We start from the raw sequence: 27,669 nt of genomic DNA, 5'->3' as shown, positions 1-27,669 counted from the left end.
TTTAGTTCAAACACATATTTTTTACTTTTTACTTTTGATGATCCCGTCAGAAGTTCTGCTGTCAACGCGGAAGCACCTTTTTTCCGAAGGTCTGCCGGAAATGACATCATAATGACCGAGTTTTGCATATTTTTCTTTGAACATTTCATAAAATCTTTATCCAATTGTTGTTTAAATAAAATATTTAATTTTTTATACGAAAAAAAAAATTCTTGAGGGCGGGGCTTTTTTTGCTCGACGAAACTCATATAACCCCTTAATTCAAAATAATAGTATAAAACACTCTAAATTACAGATCTATAAATATATAGCCAAATAAAGAATTCAAAAAACAAAACTTATTTCTAATCGAACAATAAGCTTATAATAAATGAAAATCAACATAAATTAAAATGCGAAAATTTCCCTACCAACTCTGCCAGTGTAATTTGGAAATAAAGAACCGTCATAATTACTTCATTTTTTTTCGAAGTTTTATATATAATTTTTTTTTTTAAATACAATTTTTTTGGGGACAGTTTGGTTTTGTTTCCATATTTGCAGGGTCTAAAAAATTTAAATGCATTCAATACAAGGCACAGTTATTTAAACTTGATTAAACACGACTTTTTTCCGGGAAATACGAATCTTTGCTCTGAAAACAATTACTAGTTCGCCCTGCGCTAAAATTACTAATTATATTTGCATGAAATTTAATGCTTTAACTATTACTATTTTTGTATTCAGCCTTATTCGAATGGTGCCAAACGGTTTTTTGTGCAATGTTTAGGTCCTGGACAATCGTAATCGATGTTTGAACTGTTAACAATGCTTTTTTAGTACGAAATGTCATCTTTTTAACGCCGTCCAGCCGAACCCGATCGGACTTATACAACGTGAGATACGGATAAATAACGCCATCTATTAAAAAAATGGTTTTCTTTTCACTACCCCTAATATATAAGATTTCGTTTCGAATAATTGTAATGTATGTAGTTTAATATTTTCTCTACTATAGTTAGAATGATCTAATTGGGGTCAAATATGAACCATTTTGTTCGATTATTCATCGCCAATTTGAAGGTAATTTCATAATGATACTCTCATAGAAACCCTCTTTTGTTTTATCAAAAAACTGGGACAGTCGATTTGCACCAGCTTGAAATGCATTTTTCACCAAAAAGAAATCAATCGATATCGACAGGAACATTCAGTAATCACCATCCGGTGCCAAATGCGGACTGTACGCTGGTTGCATAAGAACCTTCCAACCAAGCTCACAGAGCTTCTGGCTCGTCACTATCGACGCTGTCCTGATGGAACACAATTCCAAAGCTGGCCGCTGCTAAGCAATTGCTTTTTTCAGACAGTTTAATGATTGAACAGTTGTTAACAGTTTGGCCGGAATGGCTTAGCCAACGTTTGCACCAGCTCACGACTATTAGACCGCGACGGTTTTCGCTTGACTACAAATTTACAACAAAGTATATTCAAATTTTATGGGGAATGTTTATTACCAATTAAAAGAAAAATTTTTTTTTTGTTTATTTTTTGAAGATTTTCTCTTTCAAATGTTAGCCGCGGCTGTGTCTTTGCATGATGAAAGGCAGAATAATATTGAACAAAACTAACATGACAGCTTGACACGACTCACGCGTGATCTGTCAAAAAAAGCTATTGAAAAAGGTACCTCTACTTGGATCACCCGTTATATGTGACAAAGCTGTTAATAATTTTAACTTTCAGAGAGATAGAAGCACGCCAGTAATATTTTGCAAATAATAAAAAAGAATTTAAAGTGTTTTTTATGAAACTTTCTGCTCGGATATTACTTTTTAAAAGTACAAGCTTCATTGACTTGAATTTCACATGGGTATCAGTAGGTATCTTTTAAATTCAACTGCTCACAGAAGTAATATTTTTATTTTAGAAATTTGAAGAAAAAGTCCTTCAAGTAATCCTATGTAGCATTCAATGGTATATATACATACACACATTAACCGATTACGTTCTATAAATTTCACACCTACTCAAAACACCGAGCAAACATGTTGCAACACACCCAAAAAACAATTATTCACATGCAATGTGCACCACACGCACACACACTCACACAACAACAGTGCAAAAACAAAAAACAAAAACACATTTATAATTTTATTATTCACACTAAGGCCAAATACAAGGCCAAGCAGGACGCCAGACGAAAAACCCACCGCCCATCGCTCGCCGCTCGCCGTCGTCGGCGAATTAATCACGAAAAATTCATTGTCCCCGTCGGTTGTTTAAGACACGTGCTACTTTACAATAACAACAATAATATAGCAAATAAATGTGTATGTATCTTAAATAAACAAACCAATAAATGTTAAACAACCACACAATGGAACAACAACAGTCTCCGGTGATGCGCCAGTGAGTCAGCCAGTAATCTCTCAGCGTGTTCGAGCGTAAAAATTGCATTTCTGAAAATAATGATAAGTCAATTTGGCAACATGTTGAGAGTGTTTGCGCTGCTTGGCGTCCAGCTGTGCTGCCAGATGCTGGAGCGACGTTCGAACTGTAATGGATCAACGGCGATTCACTAAGTTTCTAAGTTCCACGTGCCGTCGCCACAAAATTTATACAGAAACGTAAGTAGCGGAAAGCGGTAACCGAATGCCGAATTAAATGTACAAATTTGTGACAATTCAATGGTGTTTCGGTTTTTTTTCGGCTTTACTACAACAATGCATATCACGACGCTGACTTACGAATTGCGGATCAAATATTGTTTCAAAGATTATAAATTATGTCAGAAGTTGACTTTTAAGTTGGCGATATTTAGCAATTTCAAGATATTTGCCAAAATTTGTAAAGTGGTAGTTACATAACCATTTTCACTATCTTCATAACATTTTGTCAAAAATTCTAAGAAGTATTGATTTATTGTAAGGAGGCTTGTAAATAAGTTCGAATTTCGATTAAAACACAAACAGAAAAAAGTTAACTTCGGTTGTAATACCCTGCACAGCTGCATTTCGTATAACATTTAAGGGTATAATAAGATCTTTATAATTATTTGAATCGGTCAGTTTGTATGGCAACTACATGATATATTAGTGCGATCTTAACAGATTTTAGCGTCTTAGTCAATAATCCATGCCAAATTTCATGCAGATATCCTATCTAATAAAAAACTTTTCCATACAAGAACTTGATTTTGAACGGCCAGCTTGTATAGCAGCTATATGCTATAGTAATCCGATATCGGCTGTTCCGAGAAATTAGCAGCTTCTTGGTGAAAAAATGGTGTGTACAAGGTTCCAGATATATACCGAGAGACGGGAATCGCTAAATCGACTCGGCTCGTCACACTGATTATTTATATATACTTCATAGGGTCTCCACCTACTGCTCAAATAGCGAATAGCCGTTTCTAATAGAGAATTTGCCCAAAATCGATTTTTGCGTAACTTTCCACGTTTAGAATTATAGGCCTGGCAACACAGAGTAGCCGCTTTTAAGTCAATAAAAAGTGTTTGAAATTTTTTTTAATTTTACTTTCCGAAATTTAACGATTAAAATCCGTATCCGGATAGCAAGTATATATATTATTGATTTTTTTTGTCAGTGGTTCCTAAATTATAAGCTAAGCTAAAACTCATACAAATCATGATTGAGCTCCGAGATTAGCAAATAATGTAAAGGAATGTCAGTGTTTTCCATTGAATATCGATGTGTGTTTATATAAAAAAAAAAAACTCACACTGAGAGATGTATGGCCTAGTAATAAATCTCATATAAATGTACTCATAATTTATATGTTTATGCGTATGCACCCACATGATAAAAATACTTTTCGAGAATTATTATGCAGCAAGTGTTGCGCACGAACTTCTTTTTCGGGTAAGATGTTCCACACGAAGCTCTACCTTAATATCTTGTCTTTATCCCGTCATTAGCTACAAATCCACGCCGATTGATTTAGGACCGTGCATGTGTATGCATATTAAACATGTAAGCGAACACATGCACAATCATAAACACAAACATTCAAACACACACATGCATAAATATATGGATACATGAAAAAGGCCAACGCAAAACGCACCCTTTCGCTCGGAGAGTGGAAAAAATCGAAAATCAAAATAGCTAAATTGCACCAGGGCTTAACACGTGAAATGTGTTAATCATTTCGTAATCATCGCTGCCGATAATATCCTGCCAAATGGCACATCAATGAATATGAACAGCGGCAACAACAACAACAACTAATGACACACAACATGAAAAATTGCCCACAATGACAATAAAATTACAACAAATATTGCAATAATAAGAGGAACAAATATAACAACAACAACGCAGCCATAGCGTCATTGATAGTCTGCAAACCTGCTGGCAAAGTTAATTTATATGCTAATTTTATTAACAGCACAGCAATAAGCCCACACACCGCACTGCCCTCCGCTCTTTCGTCCCTCTTTGCGCATTGCACTGCCCTGCTGACTGCTTGCATACGGGTAAAATCCAAAATAAATCCGACAATCTGACATTGTAAGCCTAAAATCAAACATATTTTGTTAGACACCGAAGACAATAGCGCTGCGGTGATGCCACCACTCAACCGCACGCAGCCTGCGTCGGCATAAAGTCCAACAGATATATAATATATATATATAGTAGACATTGGCACAGGCATATGTGTCTGCACAAGGGTTGGGCATTTTAACACCAACAACAACCCAGCCGATTTGGCATTGTGTCAGTCAGCGATTTAGCTGCCTAACTCGTCCTCACCCTCCTGTCGGCCACACATTGATTTACAATTATTAAAACAATTTATCACAAGCAAGCTTGAAGACGAAAACAAGAAAAAATATAAATGTGTTCAGCTCACTTTCGCGCGCCTTGAATTATACTACACGCGGTTTGTTGGCATTCCTTTAAGCTCGCATTTGACATATGCAAATCAAGCGCCATGCAATAAAAATTCAGCCGAATTTGTACAAAATCACACAGACTCAGCCGAAATGTGTCCGGAAACGCCATAGGCGGTCCCGTTTAATTGTTTTATGGGCTGTTTAGTTTAGCATAGTTCTAGCCGAGATAAGACGCAATTGGCCACCTGTTTGCTGACATTCGTAGGCTGTGCTGTGAGAATACCCCACATTGGGCGTAAGTGATACTAAAGCAGCGGGCAACAACAATAACAGCCACTTAGCTAGCTTTGAAAGCAAAGTTTTGCCACAAAGTGGCGCACGCTTGCTAACTACTCACGCTTGTATGTGTATGGTATATGTGAGTGTGTGGATGAAAATGTTTATTCTTGCGTGTGTGTGTGAGAACTTCTTTTCTCGACCCATTAATATCCTTTGTCGGATTAAAATGTTGGCAAAGGCACAACTCACACACGCACATCCACCCGCGCACACAACCAAACAATTGCCGAGACACAGTGCGTTGGCCGGAAGCACAAAATTTAATGAAGCAGTAAATTCGATTGTCGCATAAACAACAAGGCAAAAACAACAATAAAAACAAAAATACAACAACCCACCCTTGTCACCTTAACACACCGGCCACCGTACTGTCAAGCATAATGTTTGCGCCCACACTTCCTTCCTTTGTTGCGAGCTACAAACACCAGCGTATGTCTATGCATATGCGTGTATGTGTGTGTATATGTGTGCGTTGTGTGAAAGCGTCGAAAAACTGCATTGAAATACCAAAAGTGCCTGTCGGACCCATCGTAACTTCTGATATGTGCTGCCAGCACACGAATGAGCAGCAGTCGACCATTAAGTGAGCAAAGCATATACGTGTGCATGTGTGTGCTTTGTCGCCTTTCAGCTAGTTGCAGTGTCTTCCTTTTTTCTATAAAAGTAGGAAAATATGTGTGGCAGCCAACAGCTTTTAAGCCAGGTCGACACAAATTTAACTTTATGCACCGCTATAAAGCATACTTCTAGCCGACGACGGAGTCTTTAACAAAACGAGAGCTGAAGAAAGGTGTAAGAGAAAATTTAAATTTGAAGGCAAAATCTTATGTGTGCAAATAATAGAAAAAAGTTGAGAATGGTATAAAAATGTTACTTAGAAGATAATAGTCCGGTAATGTGAGCAAAATAGTAGTATTATGTAATATTATATCTGCGATTATGTACATTCTGAAATAGGGACATGGTCCCTAGTTTTAGAAAGAAGTACGACAATATCAAGATTGATCGCATACTCAAACTCGTCTCGGGAGAAAATAGCTAGAATGTTAGCTCAAATGTTCAAAGATTGCTAAAAAAAAAAAAAAACAACACATGAAAAATGCTTCTGACGTAAATTTGATTGAAATTCATAATGCGAATTTCAAAAAATCCACAATCCTAGGGAAACTGACATATGGATCAAGTGAAATTAAATGACAGTTCACGACTTACTGGCATCACATGCGAGCCATATGGGCATTATTAACGATGACACATGCAGAAAGAGCAGAGAAGTAGGCATGAGAGAGATGCTGGAACACCTTCTTTGATTCTGGTCGACCTTATCTAGAAATCGGCTTAGCTATTTAGGCGCTTCGCAGTTCAATTGACTAGATGAAGTATCAGTTATGAAGTCTCTGTTAAATTCACAAAAGGTGTCGACATCCTGTATTACGTATACTTCAGCTGAAGCTATATTTTATAAGGCTCAATTCAAACTGCTTAAAATTAAGAAAGAAATCTAAGAATCAATAAATACCTTGTGGCATCTTCAAGCGATTCAGTACTTTTAATAAACATCAAAAATTAAAATAAAATTTTTAGAAACTATTTATGAATTTGTGTTGCATTTATTTTTTTTTTCAAAATCATTATTGTCCATCACACTGTGTGCATTTCCATTACTGCAAACACAATCCAAAGAGTAATCACAGCACTCCTTTCAGGCCGCAATAACATTTTAGAACAAATTTGCGGCCTCTGGCAACAAATCGGACATAACCAACTATTGAACATCTACGAAATGTCATGTTGAACAAGCCGAACATCGATGACGAAAACCGCACTGAAACCAAAACCACCAAAATATCCATTTATTGTTTCGAAAACACCAGGCAGATGACCCATCCGAGTCAGCGTTGCGAGCAGAGCAAACGTCAAAATCGAAACCAAACAAATAACGGTACCGTACGCCAGCAGTAACAACAGCGCAACACAGCCGCTGGTGACAACTATTATTCTAAGCCGCCAAATATATTTGCGTAGCTGCCATTGCCTACAACCGCAATCAACTTCGACATTTGTGCGCTGGAAACCGCAACATTTCGCAAATGCACTCGCTGTCAATATTGATTGCAAATGCCGGCGAATATAACTGTCCGCTTTACATATTAGACACGTGTGCATGTATGTTTGATTTTGTAGCTTCTATGTATTGTATATGACGCACTTACCTGCACTCTGGACTCGGTCAGTCCGATGCGCATCGCAATTTCCTCGCGCATGAAAATGTCCGGATAGTGTGTTTTCGAGAAGCACCGCTCCAGCTCATTCAATTGGGCGGGCGTGAAGCGTGTGCGATGTCGTTTCTGCTTGTTGTTTTTATCCGAGTTCTGCAAGAGATAGAAACGCTGTTGAACGTAAGCCATTTTCCACTTTAACGATTGCGTAAGATTATCTTTTAAATATGTTCTAGCTTACAGGACTTTGAGCTAATAAAAAATACAAAAATTATATATTTTTTTGGTGATGTTTATACTGCTTCATTAGCTTCTGAAGTGTGGCACTTGTATGTATCTAGGAATTTAACTACTCATCCTCTCTTTGTTAGTTAATTCAGCAGTCTTGCCAATGTAATGCTTTGTTAAGTTCAAAAGAACGTAAGAGGGGCCCAGGCAATAGTTTCCTTTAGTTATTAATTATACGCCAAACACCACCAGAAGGAATCGTCGGAGACCCCATAAAATATATATCTAAATGATCAGCGTTACGATCTGAGTCGATTTAGCCATGTCTGTGTGTCTGTCCGTTCACTGTCTAGCTGTCTGCCTATCTGTATATACGCGAACTAGTCCCTCAGTTTTTAAGATATCTGAAATTTTGCACGCATACTTTTCATTACCGAGAAGCTGCTCATTTGTCGGAACCGTCGATATCGGACCACTATAGCATATAGCTGCCATACAAACTGAACAAATTTCAAAAGCAACATGGAAATCTATTCGTACTATGAATCTATTATATATACTTGTATAGCGAAAAAGCTATAGAAACGGCATTATCAGAACTGGTTTTATGCATCAATCACATATTAAATTCCTTGATTTTTCTTAAATAATAATTTTGATTCCATAGCTTCATTTATCCCACCGTAGCTTAACATAACCTTGTAGTATTATTTTCAAGTAATCTGTAAGTCTTTCATTTATTATGCATTGTGACTCCACAAAAAATCGATTTGAATGCAATTGCTCCGAAAAAACGGTAAATATTTTCATAAATTAAACCAAAACGTTGATTTTGATCGAGTCCTTCACAAACCCCTTACTAGCTGACTTCCCTAATTTAATTAATTTTTCTTCACACACACAAATACCCTAAGATTTTATCTGACATATATGCATATACATAAATCATACAAAATACAATTTACAACTACAAATATAGAAGAGAAATACACTTACTTTTTCAATTTTTTCGATAAATTTTCGTTTGTTTGAATGAATCAATTCAGATTTGTGCGCGCATTTCGCATTCATTTACCAATTAATAAACACAATAAACTCGCAACATAACATACACATACATACGCAGATGCAAGCATATACATATATGTGCGTGAAAATGTTTGTTAAACGCATAAATGAAAATCGGTTTCGTTTTCATTTGATCGAAATAAATTCAGAAATGCCCGATTTGGTTTTTCAACAGCAAGAAGGAAATGCAAAGAAAGAAAAGAAAAAACATCGAGAATATGAATTAACAAACATTCAATTATGTGTAAATATGTATTGTATTTAGAAAAAGTATGCACGAGCTTTATAAAATGCACAAGAGATGACCGTTGCATGATTTGTGTTGAAGAATCAATTCGATTAAATTTTTTAATTTTTTTTTTTTTTTTGTTAATTTACGAAATTTTTTCTTGCGTTGGCCCGCCTGCATCGCTGTGGCTTGCATTTCATTTCTTGTTGCATGCTCACCTGATCCTGTTGTTGCATGTTGTTGTTATTGGTATTGTTGTTGTTGTTATTGTGATGCGGATTGGGCGTGTCGCATAGGCCGCCAGTGACGTGCAGCCGCGCCCCGCCGCCACCGCCGCCTCCGTTCAACACCGCGTCGGCCGGGTTTTGCGCGTTCGGCGGCAATTGGCCGAAACTATTGACGCCGGCGTGCAAGGCCGTGATTGCGGCTTTGGGTAGATCACAATCTTTGGGACCTGCAGAGAAAAACAAATTTATATATTGAGTATTATTATTGTTTGCCATAGAAAATATGTTATTCAAATATGAATTTCTACTTAATCCCAAATCATGCAAGAGATACTTAAAAAGTAGACAAATATTTCGTTATAAAACTGTAAGTTGTCGGTGAATAATATACTAAAGTTTAAGCAATAACTCTTCCTCAGCTATTTTCAAAAATAGGAGATCGTAATGAGCAAAGTTTTAAAAATCTCATCACAAAATTTTATTAATTTTTGTGAGCACTTCCCTTTTGATAATTATTGAATTCGGAAGGAGAGGACACACAGAATAAAATTTTTAGTTTAGTGTTTTCGACTCTTCTCTAGGTGAGCGAAAATCTAAAACTAAACCCTAGAGAACTATACATGGTTGCAGATATTATGGAATACAAGCGCAGCCTTCAGCCACTCACTGTCCTAGCAACGTACTAAGAGGTGCAACTAGTGTGAAATTAAAACTTTCGATAAGTTATAGCTTTAAATATAACATACTAAAATTGTAAATGGATATCCTAAATAGTTTTTGAGTTTCAGTCTTTTATGGTATATGCCACTCATTTCAAAAACGACAAAACCTGGATTGAAATTCGGTTGTTTTGAAAAAGCCGCCACTTTGTAATTTTTTTTTAAATTTTTTTCGACAATATCTTCTATTGTAGTAGAGAATATTTACACTCAAAAGGAAACGTCAAAAATACTATGAAGTATGCATGTAAATGATCAGCATGACGAATTGAGTCGATTCAGTATTGTCCGCCTGTCAGTCTGTATACCACATACGCGAACTAGTGCTTCAGTTTTTGAGTTATCGTCCTGAAATCGTGCATGCTTTTCTTTTTCATTTTCTCACCAAAGACCTTCTCATTTTTCGGAACCGCCGATATGGATTATCTTCCATACAAACTGAACGTTCGGAATCAAGTCTTCGTATGGAAAAGATTTTAAATTTTTATTTAACAAGATACTATCCTTACGAATTTTTTCATAGATTATTATTCAAAGCGCTGCTATAATCTGAAAAAAAAATTGTTTAGATCGCACAACCACATGTGCTATATAGCCGCCATACAAACTGATCGTTCCAACTCAGGTCCTCGTGTTTTTGATATTTGACAAGGTATCATCACGAAATTTGATTATAGATTATTATCTCAGGCATCGCTATAATCTCCAAATAAATTATTCAGATCGAACCACTAAAGCATATAGCTGTCATTTAAATTAACCGATCAAAATCATGAAAAAGATCTTTTTAAACGCTTTTATGCTATAAAACAAGCACATGTGAAGGGTATTGTAACAACCGAAGTTGACGTTTTTATACGGTTGTTTGTATCTCTTAAAACTAATCGAGATATATATAGGGTTATATGTATATATATATAAGAGTTGATACGAGTTTAAATCTGATTGTCTGTCAGTCCGTCCGTCTGTCTGTGCAAGCTGTAACTTAAGTAAAAATTAAGGTATCTTAATGAAACTTGGTACATTATTCCTTGGTAAAAAAAAGTGAGGGCGAGTTCGTAATTGGACCACTGCCACGCCCACAAAACACAATTAAAGAAACATTTATAAAGTGCCATAACTAAGCACTAAATTAAGATACAGAACTCAAATTTGGCACAACGAATCCAATTAAGCTGCCTCCTAATAAGTTTAATGTATATATCTTCCAATAAAGCAAAATTAACATGCAACAATTGCTTTCAACCCTTCTTACGATAATGTGGAAATAGGTCAAATCGGATAAAATCGTTTTCAAATCAACTCAATATATTAAATTTAGCTTCTTCAGTTCAGTTTATATCCCATATATTTTATTTGAAGTTGATTTGAATATAATTTTAGCTAAAAGGAAGTATAATATATATTAATAAAAGTAAGTGAGTCTATGGCCTATAATATAGCTTAATAAAATACCAAATTTTATTGTAAGCCAATCCCGATTGCATCGAATAATTAATATTGAATTGTTTCGTAACATTTTTTAATACAAAGTTTTTCTAACAACTGAAGGTATTTTCAATGCTTTGATCCGTGCAAGTTGCAAGAGTATAAAATATTCGGTTACACCCGAACTTAATATTTCCTTACTTGTTTTTTTTTTAAGTTTCATTCATACAAAAAATACTCGTAACTATTGTAAAATATGCACATAGCATGGTTAACAGTTATTATCCCTTGCATTGTTTAAAGTTTCCTTTACAAAATAAAATTTTACTTCGGCAATAAACATATATATGTAGCTCCAATCCTCTCTAGCAGTTTTGTTTTGAACGCTACTGAATTAAATTTTTATCGTTTATAAAACTTCGTATATAGACGCTTACAAGCTTCTTCTACTTTTTAATATAGTACAGTAAGCTAAAAGTCTTCCATAAGCGTGGAAAAATGAATACATAACGATTAAACCCGAAACTGAAAAACTGAAGTAAGCACATCGTGTTTTTTGAAACATACTCTTTTGGCTGATTAATTTATTTGCGTCACTAGCTATAACCAACCTTAAGATATATATATATATATATATATATATATATAAGCAGCAGAACGATTATTGATCTTCGTAATATGTTAAATGGTTTTTAATATTATTATAGTTGCCGAAGAACACCAACTTTTCGATTTGTTGCTATTTTGACATTTATATTTAGTTTCGAAAGTGCTCGCAGCTCATTAGCGATCAATCAGATATTAACTCATGTGTTTAATAGACGACAGTTAATTGGATTTGCACATATTTGCCGATGTTTGACACACAAAGTTATTCACAGTATTTTTTTGTTATTGTTGTAAATAATTTGTATTCTCCAAATATAATATACAAAATTTACACCGCGCGATCACTAAATCGGCGTATTGCAATTGTCATGCGCTGAAAACACACACACACACATACTTGGTTTCCACCACCGTTTCACTATTGTTTTTGTTTTTGTGCGCATGTAATGATGACGCACGAGAAATCCGTTGGAGCAACACCGCCACTATCGTGTATCGCGCAACACTGAGGCGATCAAGTAAATTGAATTTTTCAACAACCTGTCATTCAAAAGATGCCAAAAACAGTAACAGTAACAAACGAGACGAAGCGAACGAAGGCAGGCATACACGAACAATAAGCGACTTTAGTGAAATAACGGACGGACACGACAGCAGCAATGAGTAGTTGGCAGTAGCGGCAGCAAAAAACGCTAACAACTTACAAGCACTTTTTAGTTTGTTTGCTTCGCTGTGTGCATGTGTGTGTATGTGTGTGTGTGAAATAGCACAAACACATAGACTCGCTACAACAGTAGCAACAACAATGCGCGACCAACATGTAGATGACAGTTGAACGAAGTTAGAAACGCCGTCAAGCAGGTGAAGATTGACAAGCGACACAGCCAAACACTCGCTGCCGGTTGAGATAGCTGACGAAAGGGGCGAACGGACAACTGTGTTGCCTACACATACACACATACAGGCGAAGAGGAAACGCCAAATACAGATGTAAGGGCGCAGAAGGCAGCGACACGACAAATGCCTAACCCCATCAACGTTGCTCATTGTTTTCATGGCTGAGGCTGCGCTGATGATGGCGATGGTAATGACGATGATGGAGGAGGCCTACTATAAAGAAGCAACAACAAGCAACAAAATGGTACAAACAACAAACAGCGCAGACAACAGACACAGTGAGCAAACAGAGGCGAAAAAGGTAGCAACTCGCACCACAACAACAACATAAGAGTGTGGATACAAATGGAGAATAATGCCAGCGCAATTAGCAACAACAACAACAAGAGCAACTAAAACAGCATAACTACAAGAACTTCAAATATAATAATAACGTTAAAGAAGTTAAATGCCAACAGTGGCGGGAGCACCTACACACACACACACCAACATATATGAAGTCGTAGTGCGGATATAAATCAGCCGCGCCACCATCAACGCGAAAGTGGTTCCGTGTCTTGCAAAGAGTTGGAATTTTTTAACACGTACATGCGATGCGATCCAATCCCATGCGCTGAGCAAACACACGCATTAAATACTGGTTCACAACAAGAAATCACACCAACAACAGCCGAACGGCAACAGTGGCGCGGCGCGCTGGTAGCGTTGTACGCCCGCTCGTAAAGTCACTTCGGCAGCGGCAGTGAACGACAGCAGAAACAGCAAATATTTATTTTGTTCGAATTCAAACTATTTCCAACACTCGATGATCGGTTATCGCACAGCTAAGCCTAGGCTCAACTCTTCCGCGGCTTGTGTGCCTAAACTGATGTTTTTGGCATCTTGCACCATTCATTCCAGCCGAACGTGGCCAAGTCAAACATTTACAAGTCGCTGGTATATGTGAACTCACGTAAGTGCGAGCGCCTCGGCAGCATCAAATCAGTTCGAGTCATAACTGCTACGACAAGGTGAGCCTCTTCGACAGTCATTGCCCAGCAATGGTGTGCACATCAGGCGTAACGAGCAATAAAATATAGATTCTTCAAAAGGAAGAGATAGCAGGGAACGTTTAATTTTGCGTGGTAGGTCGAGGTGTTAAAGGGCTTAAGGTAGAATTCCAAAGCAATAACTATAAAGCTATATACTCGTAAGCTCATATCAAAAACTGGAATTAGATCCAATCCATTTAATGCTCACGAAAAGTTTAAAAATTTGTACAATGTCACCAGCCATTGTTAGAAGTAGTAAAGAGCTCAATTCGAGCGGTACTGAAATGATTGTATAGATGTGAACTCTTTTTCGTCTCAAAGATCTGTTCAAACTTATAATATTTGCATTACTAATTATAGTGTCCAATGTAGTAGAATTTTCGAAGTAAGGTTCTACCTGAAGTTAGAGACGACCTTCCCGAATAGATGACGTCAGCTTTGACTACCACATAGAAAGCCAATATCAAGCTCTATCAACTGAAAAGGTTTGAGACTGAATGAGCTACTTAGATCACAACAACCAGGTATATAAATCCCCACTCGCGAACGATCAAATAAATTATATTTGAAGTGAAACTTTTAACTTGCTGCGTACTGTACTTTTTTTTAAGCTATGGTCCCCGTTGCTATATGCAAAATGTAGTAAAGGGCTATCAATAATATCCTTAGAGCTGACCGGACAAACTGCTCTTTACATAGTCTCTCGCACTCGCAATCGTGTTGACTTTGTTGTGGAGGTGGAAGAATAGTAAATTGTGCGATTTCCGTTGAAGACACGAGCGTAATGTATTTGAATTAAGTCGGGCCTAAGGTATGTGTATAAGCGTGTGTATGTAGTCGTCGGCACAAATATATAACGAATTCGTAAGACTTCTACAAAAAGTCAATATTGACGTCAGCAAAAAGTTGCACCTAAAAGCATAAACATACATAAACAATACACATACTGTGCATGTAACATATTGTATATTTACTTACATACGATTTTTTCAGCGTGAACTAAAGAATATAGATGTTTATTGTGTTGGGTCTGGATTATTTAATATTTTATATTGAAATATTGTGATTTAAAATTTTCAAAAAAAAAACTTTAGAAATACATTTTTTTAAATAAATTTTTTAGAAAAAAAATTTCAAAATAAGTTTTTAAGAAAAAAAGTCTAAATATTTCATTTTATAAACAAAAACAAAAGAAAAAATAAGTATACTTTTTTCTATTTGCTTTAAATTAAATATTTTTATTGGAAAAGTTTTATTAACTAAATTATTTGTTAAAAATAAAATATATGCATTAAGTATTAAAAAAAGTTGCGTAGTTTGTTTTTTGTCGCTTAAAAAAAAATCTGCTGCACTCAAAATGTAATTTTTAATCAACGAAAATTTTGGCTCGGGTATTCTTTGTTGTTTCTCCAAACCTTTTATCATCTTTTAGTTCATATACCTGTCGGCATTGTGGCCTTTGACTGTGATTTTGACTTTTCAGGGTCATAAAATGTAAACGTGTTAAGTACTGTGAAGTCTTAAAATCAATGATTTTTATTGTTTTTAAATTAACTTGTTAAAATTTCGGTAGCTTTGAAGCTGCTGTATTGAATTTGTTGCCTTAAAAATTGTTTACACTAATACATATATGTATGTGTATGCATATACATATGTATATAAAGATCGCTAGTAGTAGTGACATTATCGTCGAACTTTGGGTCTTTTTCTCTTTTCACTATTTTGAAGGAGAGCTCTGAAGTCGCGAAGCAAGTTGATTTCAGTTCAAACAGTTTAATACTTATATTATACATCTGCTCAGATATGACCCGGACTGACAAAAATAAACTCTCTTCAAATCGTATTCATTATAAACTCACGTCTCATCAACAGTAATGATGCGTTTGATGAGTGTACGTTCTGAAACTGTTCAATTAATTACAAATTTCCCGAAAGAATTTGAACTTATTCAGTCCATATTGATTTTCTACAATACACCATATATATGTTACAAAAAAGCGGGTGCCGAAGTGGCACTCATGTTAAATCAACAATGAAATATCAACTTGGCGTGTCACCTCTCCATTGCAGCAACTGTCACATACGTACTCGTATATAGACTTAGATATGTCGCAAGACTTGGCGTCATCATCCACCAGCAGCATGCCTCTTCTCCACACCAAGGCGACAATTCACCGCCTGACAGTCGTCCCAGCACTGGAACCACTGCATTCGCCACAGCACACAGTCCGAACAAAGTGGGCACGAACTCATGTAGTGGCATCATAAAATGATGCGTGAATTGGAGTTGCCAGCGAAGTGCTAATTTTTACACCAACATCCAACGCGGCTACTGTTCATTAGCGTCGCCGCTCCGCCGCGTCTACACAAACCACAACACACAGCCGCGATCGCGCACAATCCACAGTCGCTTTTGTGTTGTCATCTTCGCTTGCATTCCTCTATATTGAATTGTATTTGGCTGCAGTTGTAAACCGGAAAACTCAGCGCACAACAACTCATTTAATGTAAAACTGCATGCAAATATTGACAGTAAATAATCAATAAATACATTTTTTATGAATTTCCAAAACACGTTGCGCTCAAATATTTCACCAAGTTGCGAATGCAACCGAAAATTCCAAAAGCTTGTTGGCGTGCAATTCGTGTTTGAATGGATTTATTCACATTTTGCAATACTTAATTTGTGCTTATGTCGGATGTGTATGTGAAATTTTGCAATACTTATTTTTTAGACACATTCAAACAATCATCACTTTGCATACAAAAACAAAAACAAAAACAACGGTTAGTGTCTACTGTCTACTGAATATACTAGTTCTACAACATATAGATATACATATATAGGGTTATATACATATATTTAAATCACAGTAAAGAGGCGAATGCAAAAAATTTGTATTGAAAGTGCGCGTTATCGGCGCGTCACCACGCCCACAAAACGGTGTTACCAAGAGAGGGAACGGTCATAAGACTTCGAGATTGCGCCCAAATTTGCTGCTCAGTAAAAATAGATTAAAAATGCTCATTCTCCATATAACGGTAATATTGAAAACTACTGAAGATGCGACAACTAACTAAATAAATACGCCAGAAGCATTGAATATCTCAACTTATATGGTGCGGAAGGGCTTCTTAGCCGCCGGTGTCAAAATTGTACAATGGGCGTGGCACCGTACACTTTAAGGTGAAATCCCATATCTGAGAACCTACTCGACCGATCTCATAAAAAAATGCATAATATTATTCCGCTATTTATATTATATAATTACGTTGTGAAAATAGACCAAATCGCACTACAACCACGCCTACTTGCCATATAACACAATATTTCTATCTAACTCTTTCACCTTGTATCACAATGTACAAATCAAGCATTAATGAATACATCGGAATACAACTTTGTCAAAATCGGATTTTAACTTTTCAAGAACCCAGATTCCGAATGTATGGACTGCCTATTGCTGACTTTCTACCGAAAATATCCGTGATTCTGTTAGATACATTATTGAAATTCGAAAAGCATTTATCTCTGACAACAGTATGTGCTTGTGTCTAAAATGTGCAAAATCGGAACAATACTTCTCTCTGCCTCCATATAACTAATATGAAAAATCGCCGGCTGACTTTATAACGCGGCCTACGATTTGCGAGATTCTGAAATGTTCGGTTACACCCGAACTTGGTCCGTCCTTACCTGTTTTTAATCAGTTCTACTCCTTCACTTTTTTATTTGTTTTTGTCTGTTTTTTTTTTCAACACTCTTTAAGTGCAATTTCTAAAATTTCAAGTCACACTTTATTCCACAAAATACTGAAAATCGATTTATTGGCGTGGTTGCGCACACATCCTGCTTTGCTTTAGCTTTAGCTTTCTATACATTTCGTGAGTTTACATAGCTTGGCCGCATGAGCTGCGTTTTCGCATAGCACCCCAGCCCCCCTCCACGCCCGTTTGACAGTCGTGAGTTCATTGAGTCTTGCGACTTTTCGCGGTTTATTCTTGAAACTTGTACTTGAGCATATTTCTCCATGACCGATACATGTGTATGTATATGTGCGTTCACCATTGGAAAGCGCTGCGCTTCTAATGCCCATCAGCGTTGGCAGTCCGATGGCGTGAAAAAACGCGCAACGCGAACTCAATCACCGTCAATAAGAAGAGGAGCATGTGAGAAAAAGCTTTTCATATCTGCCTGTACACATTCGCGCTTAGACGTACATCTACACTCACACACAAACACACACACTATCTATAATGAATAGTACTACAATACATATGGGTATGTATTTGCGTGTTCGCATTAAATTGCCGCCACTGTTTGTTCGCCGCAAAATCGTGATTAACAAATTATGGGTGCGGTGTCAGGTGTGAGTGATATTCTAATAATATTTTGTGGTCTCCGCCGCGTTGCTTACCAACAACTTCGTACTTCATATTTTTTGGGAAGTCAAACAGTATCACTGACATATACACGCGCACATACTAGCATTTGTATAACTGCACAATTTTCACTTGACGTCAGCGCTGGTGCTGCCGAGACGGCGATTTGCAGACACTGTTTACCTGCCACAGAGTCTTCTGTGTGGTTCCAAACGATCACTGCGTGCACTTGGTCTTAAATGTTGTTGGAAAGAGGTCAACACGATAAACGTGAGTTTATTCAACATTTTCAGCCGCTTCGAAATCACACTCGCGTAAATATGTGAAATCGCTGCAGCAGAGCTGTATTCCAATATTTAAAAAGTTAAGTTGAAGATTCGCTCATATTTTTTTTACCTATGTTAGCATGACAACTTGTGTATCAATTTGCTTATAATTTTAATTGTTTTCTTTGTCAAGCTAAATGCAGCATAGCTGATGTCTTTGGCGTATATATGTATATAAATAACCAGTGTGACTTGCTGCGTCGATTTAGCCATGACCGTCTATCTGTCCGTCCATACGTCTGTATATATACTCGTATACTGATAGTCAAAACCTGATTTGTCGGAACGGTCGATATCAAACCACTCAAGTGTATCGCTGCCACACAAACTGACCGTTGAGACTGAAGTCCTTGTATGGAAAGCTTTTTTATTTGACAAAATATCTTCACGAAATTTGGCATGCATTATTATCTAAGTTAACGCTACAATCACTGAACAAATTGTTCAGCTCGGACCAGCATATACCCACTTATCAGCTATTAACAGCTAAAGATATCGATAATTCAGAAATATGTAATCAAGAGTACACTCCACTACTGTGCCTTCCTGTGAACCTCTGCGCAGCGAATGTCGCGCAGCGATTTGAGTAACCAATTTTATTGCGGCAACGCTTAAAAACGCATAAATTATCAGCTGCAACATTCGCTATTGCGGCTGCAACAGCAGATCGCCAAAAACCAAATACCGCAGCTGTTGCATCTTTGCGGACGCGTGCTGCGTTGCCGCACAAACCGCATAAAACGATTAATTAATTACGAATTTTGCCAAATGAGAATTTATAGCGAACAATTTGGGCAATTTTCGAAAATTTCGCTACAAGTGCGGCGCGCGCGGAAAGCTCGGCATATGCCAAACTGCGGTAAGGCTGCCAAAGCATTCGAGAAAAAAAATTGCGTGCCGAAATTGCAGGAAATTTTCCAAAATGGCCGATTTGAAAATCGCTGCGTAGAAAATAGCGGCAAATCAGCAAGGCAACAACAACAATAATGGCAGCGAAACCGGTGAACGCGCACAGAGCGTTTCATATGTGCACATAACAGTACACAACAGCAAAGCGGTGCGTAAAATTAAGTCCAACGAATTACAAATGCAATTGTGAAATTAATTTAATTAATCCTTTTGCGCCTGCCAACAGCAGCGCTGGCATAAACGTCGTGGCACAAACAGACTTGCGGCAGTTGGCAATCAATGGCACTCGCACTCACTCACCATTGCCAACCGGCTTGTTGACGCCATTTCAGTCGGCCACTCGCTGTGCCACTCAGTCCTTGTCGACTGTCGGTGGCATTAAAAACTTTTCACATAGAATAAATCGTGGAATTTTCATTTAATACTGACGGCAGCAACAAATGTAACGAGCGCGCTGCAGGCTAAGCGGTCGCACAGTTAGCATTTCTACGCCGAATAAAAGTGTTGCAGCAATTTAGGCGGCAAAGCAGGGAAAATGCAAATTTTTCGCGCTACTACTACATACAAAACTGGATTTCAATTGGTGTTTGTGCAATTTCGAAAATGTTCACCATTCCTAATGCAACACAAAACAAAAAAAAAATAAATGCTTATGCAAATGGCTTTTAATTGGTGGCAAAATGTTTCAGTTCAAGTACTTGAGTCGACAAATGCCTGATGGGCAATTTGCAATTTTAACAAGGATTTCTGCAATTCGCACCACTGTGCATGCGCTGCTCTGGTGACGGCGGTGAGAGATTTTGAAAAATGTAAATTTTCATTGTCGTAAAACTAGGCTTTGTGACTTTGTTGTGGCTGCTGCTTGCGGATCAAAGGATTAGGAAATTTATCACCTTAAAAAGCGCTAGGCAACAAAGCTTTACCACACGTACATATATAGAAAGTATTTGTGTTTTATGATTTATCATTAGAAGCAATCTGGTGTAAAATTTGCATGCATAAGTGTTGTTAAAACCGCCATCGGCTAATTCCATCTGCATTGCAGAAGCGCTTTTTGTGCAAGTGCAATAGAGTTTATAAAGGTTTTTTGGTTTTCAATTATATTTTAGTGGAACTTAAATGATTTAAGCATTAAAAACTACCCTCAATTATCTGAAATGTATTTATTCTTGAAAAATAAAAAATGCTAAGCCAATACCTTACTAGTATTTTAAATTGTCTTTAAAGAACTTCGAAGTTGTTTTTTTCTTAATTGAAAATTAGAGATAGTTTTGTAGAGAATTCAAACTCTGTTACACCCTCATTTCCAAGCAAGCTGAAATTTTTTATAATCGAAAAAAGAGGCTTAAAACAAAATATTGAGAATTTTTTCTAAACTGTTCAAACACATTAATTACTTTTGATGATCTAACAAACAAGAGTATAAAATGGTATGGCAACAGCATAAATTTGTTGACAAATATAAGAAATTTTCCAAAAATATGAGTGTTTCCCTTAATATTCATTCAAAAAATCTATTCCCCGAATAAACCGATAATTATTATGTATGTATGTACCTATGCGTGGAAAAGTGAAGGCCGATTTGCGCTACATTTCATATTTTTTAGCCAGACATTTATTTTCTTTTAATTCTTACGTTGTCGGCCCCTCCCCACTCTCAAATCGCTGAAACTTTAAAAGCATTTACCTGCCATAATGTCACATACAAATCCAACTGCATTACTTCTGATATAATATCGCAGTGTTACATGCTTTTTTTCTAAAGGAATTTAACGGTAAAATCATACCAATCAAATTTGCACGTTTACGTCCTTCGATAGGTTAAGTCTTTGAATCGTGCCAAATCGAACACACAACTAGTGCAATCAAGAGTAAATTGAATCGAAGGAGATTATACTATTTGAATAAACAATCCACATACTTTATTGTATCGAATTCGACCGGATATCATTGTTTTCACATTAAGAAGCGGACAAAGCTCCAACATAGATTAGAAAAATTGCGAAAGTACCAAGGTTTCACGTATCTCACTACCACATTTCGAGTGTAAAATAAATATTATATGGCATTCGAAAGACAGATGAGAAAGGTAAAATATAACGCTCTTAAGTCCCTAAGCTTGCTAAATTTAACTCGCTTTTTATACTTTTAATCATCATATTTACGGAGATTTAGGATTACAATTTTCAAATATCGATTCTGTTTGCTGAAAGTACACTTGAGCCTCCCAAATACATCACTCATTTCGTTTATTAATATTATACAAATACTTGCCCTATCCACTGTAGTGTAGAAGCTTTCGGATCAGTCAACTTAGCAATGTCAACTTTGAAAGCGTTTTCCTCCAAACCGCCTTTTTTATATCGGGTATTGAGGGTACTCGAAGATTCGCACCTAATCAACTCCCCAAGAACCAGCTCACTTGGCGGCATCACTGTTAACGGAGCACTTTAGCATATACATAGCTAAGTGACGATTCAAAATCAAGTTAAATAAATTTTTATTCTTTTATGCAACTGGAAAAGGTATTAACGCTTCGGTACAGCTGAAGTAAGCGTTTTTTTTTTTTTTTTGTTTGGTTATCGTTACAATTTTTTTTTAAAGTCTATCATTTTGCACAAAATTATTTATTCCACTGGAATATTTTAAAATATTGATGCTACCGAGTTTCGAAAAATTAAAAAAAAAAAAAATAATAAATACCCTAGGAGCAAATTTGCCTTACTTCGTATATCACTGTGCAACGCGTTCCACGCGAAAGCGATAAATTGCCAACTATAATATTTGCACCAAGAGCATTACATAAAGGTCGTAAAAATGCAACGCTCGCACTATCGAAAGCGCACACACATAAACACACACACACTAACATACAATAGTTATATGCTAGAGTACATAGTATGCACTTGTATGCGGTGTGCTGCCACCGAAGTGTTCCAGCCTGTGCTCGAAACAATGTGCAATAAATTAATAATCGAACAAATTAAAGTAATTAATTACTAGTTGAAAAAATGGCACTTGAATTTTATAAAATATATGACCGTTGCAGTTGGCACGTAAAGTGGCTGATAAAAGCGCAGAACTGGCAGCAGCGACAAGCCGTTGCTGCAACAAATGAAGCAGTCAACAAGTGCACATGCAGGCAAAAGCGGCGATTGCATTATGCGTGTAAAGGCCACTAGAAGCCTGCGTGTATGTTTTTGCAATTTACATTAATTTATATACGTAACTGTATATATTATATAACAAATGCACACAAACACATACACACACACGGTAGGCGGTGATTTTGTCGAAAACGAAAGTGTTTAAAAATCATTAACATTGCGGTAAGAAGAAGTTAATATTGTATAATTTATACAATCAGTTGTAATTTGCATTAAAATAATTTCCACAATTATTGAGCTGAGCAATTATTACAATTAACACTGCCGGCAATGTTTGGCTTTGGCGATAAATGATGGTAAGTGGGTAGGCAAGTGGTCGCCCACTCATGGAACGGAGTCAGTGGGCCAGACGCGCTGCTAAATGGTTGTGACATCGGCAAACAGCCGCCAATGAACCTGAACGCGTCTGCCAGCGGCGATCGGTGCGATTCACTCTCGATTCGATCCAGGCGCACACATATCGGCGTTTGTATTGACGCACACACACACGCACTAGCCGGCGCCGCCGCCGCTCAATTATCCGCCATTTAGCGTTGATTACGCTGATTAAAATTCCAGTGATCCTGACCGCTAGGCAACTTGTAGATTGGTGTGGGAAATCGTAAACACATACGCACACGTTAATGCACATACAGCTATACGGCACTGCGTATGCACAAAAAATTAGTTTAATTTACTTGTTGTCTTCGGTGTAGCTTGTTTATTGTTGTTATTGTTGAGCTATTGCTAAATTGAAACATTATTATTGATTAGCGTAATTCTCCGAGCGATCTTAATTATGTATATTTGCTTGAAGACACACAAAAAGGAAGAATAACAACTACAACAACAACTCAACTTACAGCGACGACGTTAGACGATTTGCATTTCGTTTATATGCCGTTAATTGAGTTCTTATCAAATATTTCAATACACATTCCGAATATGAAATATTTATGAGTTTATATATCGTTTGATAAATATTTGCGCTCCGACTTACCCAAAACATTGGCGCCCAGATTGTTCAGCATATTTGCTGAAAAGTTCCGAATCGATAGCGCAGACAGCTTGCCGGTTTTCCACTTAACGCGCTGATTTTGATAATGAAATTTCTGTCGTAACTTCGCTGTAGCTTTTCTAGTGAATTAAATTTGATCGTATAACGGTCGCTGTGTATGTGGTAGTGTGTTTGTAGATTCTTCGTATTATTTTCACAGGTGTTAATCTGTCGTATACATGTTTTATCACAGTTCGTGTGCCGAAGAGCTTGGCGTGACAGCACTACATTTCAATAGATTCGTGCTGCAAAGGAAAAATTAGCATTTTGAAAAATATTTAAAAAAAAATTATTTTTGCAATTTAAAGCAAATTTGGTAATTTGAATTATAAAGCAATGTAGTTGAATATTGTTGTACTATTTTTGTATATAATATAATATTATTCAGGCTTGATATACGTATATCGTTTTTGCCGAAAAAGCTCTTATAAACCAGGGTAATTTTTTAAAGCAAAAAATAACAATTCGCGGTAGTATGAAACCCATTGAAAAATGAAGCTAAAAAACAAAAATTAAAGGAAAAATAATTTACGCGCGATCTAAGGTCGGAAAGTGGAAGGGAGGGTGGATAATTGAGATCTTAAGAGTTAAAAACGGTTTATCTCGATTGCTGACAAAACTACAAGTCCTTTGGAAAAAAGCTGTATGCCAAACTTGTAGGTAATGAAAAGATCTACAAATTTGTATTAACACCGTTATATTTTTGATATAAAACAATTATTTTCTAATTTTCTTTTGACTTAATATCCCAAAAACACGCTCATTTTCAATGGAAAATTGTTGCGTCAAATAACTGATTTCATATTTAAATTCTTTTTCTTGAAAAAACCAAAATTAATGACCATACTAAACGACTTCAAAACAGAAAAGTTTTCTATATCTGTTTAAAAACATTTATAATATTTTGAACTTTTTTTAGAAAGGATTATCCTGTTTGCTGGAAAGGAACTTAACTCATTTGATAAAAGCAATTTTTAAATAATAAAATATATTTATTTTGTGATTAGACGTAGTGGAGTTGGAGGTCAAATCAAAAGTATTAAATAAAATATATATATTACCAAAATATACCTTATGAAAATATACAGAGTTACCACATCTACGAAAAATATCTCTTCAAAAAATATAATTCAGTTTTATATATACATATAAAGCTTGTATGAAATTAAATAAAGCAAAACTTGTTTCTTACATAACTTGTAAGCTTTAAAGCAACGCCCCACAGTTAAAAAAATATGTGATAAATAATTAGTATTTATTTAATTTTTAACACTTTCAAAGGAAAAAATAAAATTGCTTACAATAACAATGAAACAAACTTTTGTTGCTTTAATTAAAAAATGCCAGCGCTTTAAGTAAAGCTACTAATATTTATTAGTAAACAAAACATTTGTGCACGCCTTATTTTATGTAAACTATTTTGTAATCTCGACATATAGACATTGGCGTCTGTTTTCCATAGACAAACTGCAACAATAAAACCAATCGAGAGATCAAAGCTGCCGTCGAAAGCGATAACAATCCAAGTGTCATAAAAAGTAACATAAAACGCACAACGCTAATGAAATGAAAACGCCTGAAATCGCAAAGTTGTAATTAAACGCACTCACCTCGACTTTAGCGTTCAATTGGGCTGGCTTACATAACACAGATTAATTCAATCAAATGTCTATGAACTTCCAGCAACTTCGAAGTGACATAAAAAGAGTCGTTGGCTTCAATACGAAATGCGGTAGTGTGGAGTCCTTACAAACACCCAAACATACGTTGTAAACGTATTTAATTTTGTTTTGTTATTTTATTTTTGATTTAATTTTTTTTATTTGCTTACATTAGAGTCTTCTATTTACATGTAAGTATAAGCTTGATTTCTTCGAAACTTGAATTGTATGTTTAAGAAGTCATATAGTCAAGCTTCCCGGACGGATGAAACCGATTTCTTAAGTATCATACATTTTTATTTTTCGTTCGTTTGCACAAATTTTGGTATTTTTTTAAAATAATTTTTTTGTTTTAGATATTAACTTCTGTCAACATTATTTTTACGGTTCATGAATTAACTTTGTGTTTGTAAACACTTTTCGTGCTCCAAGTCATTAACACACTTTCAAAACGGCAACAGTAAGCGCCTTTCGTCTGTTGCACCCTGCCCCCGTTCTACTAGTAGCGCACTCTTTGTTTCGTTTGCGGTTAAATCAACCACTTAATTCACGGTTATAATTTAATTGACACTTTTAATTAAATCCAACAAATTCTCGGCACTGCCGCGGCAGCAGCAACAACCACATTCACCGTTCACATTCCAACACGGCATTGCCACACTGCACTTGCAACACAACAATTTCGAAAGATTGAAGATGAGCTTGCTGTCTGAGCTGTGTCACTGCGTTGACCCGACTGGTCGCATTGGGAGCAAATTAATGTCCCTTAAATGGTCATTAAATATGCGTGTCGGTATGAAGTCACATGTGTAGCAGCGTGTATGTGTTGGCTTTGTGCAACAGTGCAAAAATTTGCCAAAACTAACGGTGACGAATGCACAAGCGCGTTACACTCGGCGAGCGGACAATTCGCATTTAAATCGAATTGTTATGAACTCGAAGCGAGCAACCACCAGCGGAGACGAGTCGAGCAATTTAGGCAGCCTGCCAGCTAAGCTGCGCTGTCTGTCGCCAAGCATTGAGGGCGAGTTTCAATCAACACCACCACCAACACCAACAACACACGGTGAGGCTGAGGCTGCGGCTAAGGCTGTGGCGCTCCTTCCAATTCGCAGTCCTCTCAAATCCAGCCATTCGCTTGAGCACAACAATAGCAAAACAATAATAAGACAATCGAGTGTACAGCAAAAAAAAAAAACAAAGCAAAACATTTAAACTTAAGACTCAGTGGCGTAGTTAATAACTAAAAGCGGGGGTGCGTGGACCTAAGTCTTGTGCCTTGTTGATTTAAAAATTTATTTTTGGCTTGCGCTAAGAGCGATTTCATACCAACTAGCACCAACTTTTCTATTGCTTAGAACCAAAATTTTTACAAAAGCAGCTTCTACACACCCGGGGTAATTTATTTTCGCACGCCCACGGAATTGTACATTTTTTAACAGCACTCTGCTCTGGCCCCCTGCACCCGCCCCGTGGCGAGATAAGCGCGAATAGCATATTTTTTTTGGCTGCTTTGCCTAATCGCGCGTTAAGGCTGCCATTAGTAGCTTCACCACCGTGCATAACTACAACAACAACAACAAGCACACGAAACTAGCTATGGAGCCTGCTGCTCCAGCCCCAACTGCCGCAAGCAGCGAGTATATTGGCAAGCGATTTCCAATATGGAGGTCAAGGTGGCGCAACAAAGATAGCGCGACTCTATCCTATCCAACGGCATCGTTTGGCTTAGCAGTAATGTCTGTCTATCTTGGGCAATCGCTCAGCGCCAGCCATCTTGATACGGGGTGGGGTTCGCACACACAGGCATACACACCCCACTTAACTGTCTCCAACAGCACTTGTCGTAAACACAGGTAGCGCATCTATGGCCCTGGCTGCTGCTTCGCTGCCATGCCATCAGCGGACGACTCGCTTGCTCTCTGTCGCTCACTAGCGCGCTCACCGTTATCAATTATGCATGAACGAGATGCTCATTCGTGGGCGTGACTTATAATGTGTACGCACTCTCCCTCTCTCTATCTCTCATTCACGCCGCTTGTCGCAGTTGTTGTGGAGAGTCTATTGTGAATGGACGCAGTGCATACACCTGTTAGGCAATCGACTTCTTGCACTACTGTAGTACTGCTTAATAACAAAAACAAACCACTTGCTAAGACTGCAGTTGCGCTCTCTTACTGGAAGTGGTCGACCGGACTTCCAGCTTCCTTGCTTACTCAATGCACTTGGAATGCCTAGAAAATACTGTATTTTCAGACACTTTCATTACTTGAGTTTTCTTAGCATACCGTTCTTCACCCGCCCGTGTGGTTATGCTGCTACAAAGAGTACCAAATTTTTATTATTTCC

At 37.0% G+C, this 27,669-nt stretch overlaps 1 protein-coding gene across 1 annotated transcript in view; it reads right to left on the bottom strand.

Annotated features, from left to right (window-relative positions):
* The window catches only part of otp (orthopedia homeobox), a 48,906-nt gene extending 22,624 nt beyond the window's left edge, over positions 1-26,282 (bottom strand). The window contains exons 1-4 of the mRNA XM_014234225.3: positions 25,270-26,282; positions 23,603-23,904; positions 9,146-9,381; positions 7,397-7,573 (exon numbers count right to left, since the gene is read on the bottom strand). Coding sequence (XP_014089700.1) covers positions 7,397-7,573; positions 9,146-9,381; positions 23,603-23,633 — 444 coding nt within the window. The 5' untranslated portion in view covers positions 23,634-23,904; positions 25,270-26,282. The remainder of the gene's footprint in view (positions 1-7,396; positions 7,574-9,145; positions 9,382-23,602; positions 23,905-25,269) is intronic.
* Positions 26,283-27,669: the final 1,387 nt, after the last annotated feature.

The sequence above is a fragment of the Bactrocera oleae genome, chromosome 4, assembly GCF_042242935.1.
Source record: "Bactrocera oleae isolate idBacOlea1 chromosome 4, idBacOlea1, whole genome shotgun sequence".
Classification (NCBI taxonomy): Eukaryota; Metazoa; Arthropoda; class Insecta; order Diptera; family Tephritidae; genus Bactrocera; species Bactrocera oleae.
This window is presented reverse-complemented; position numbering and strand designations above follow the sequence as displayed.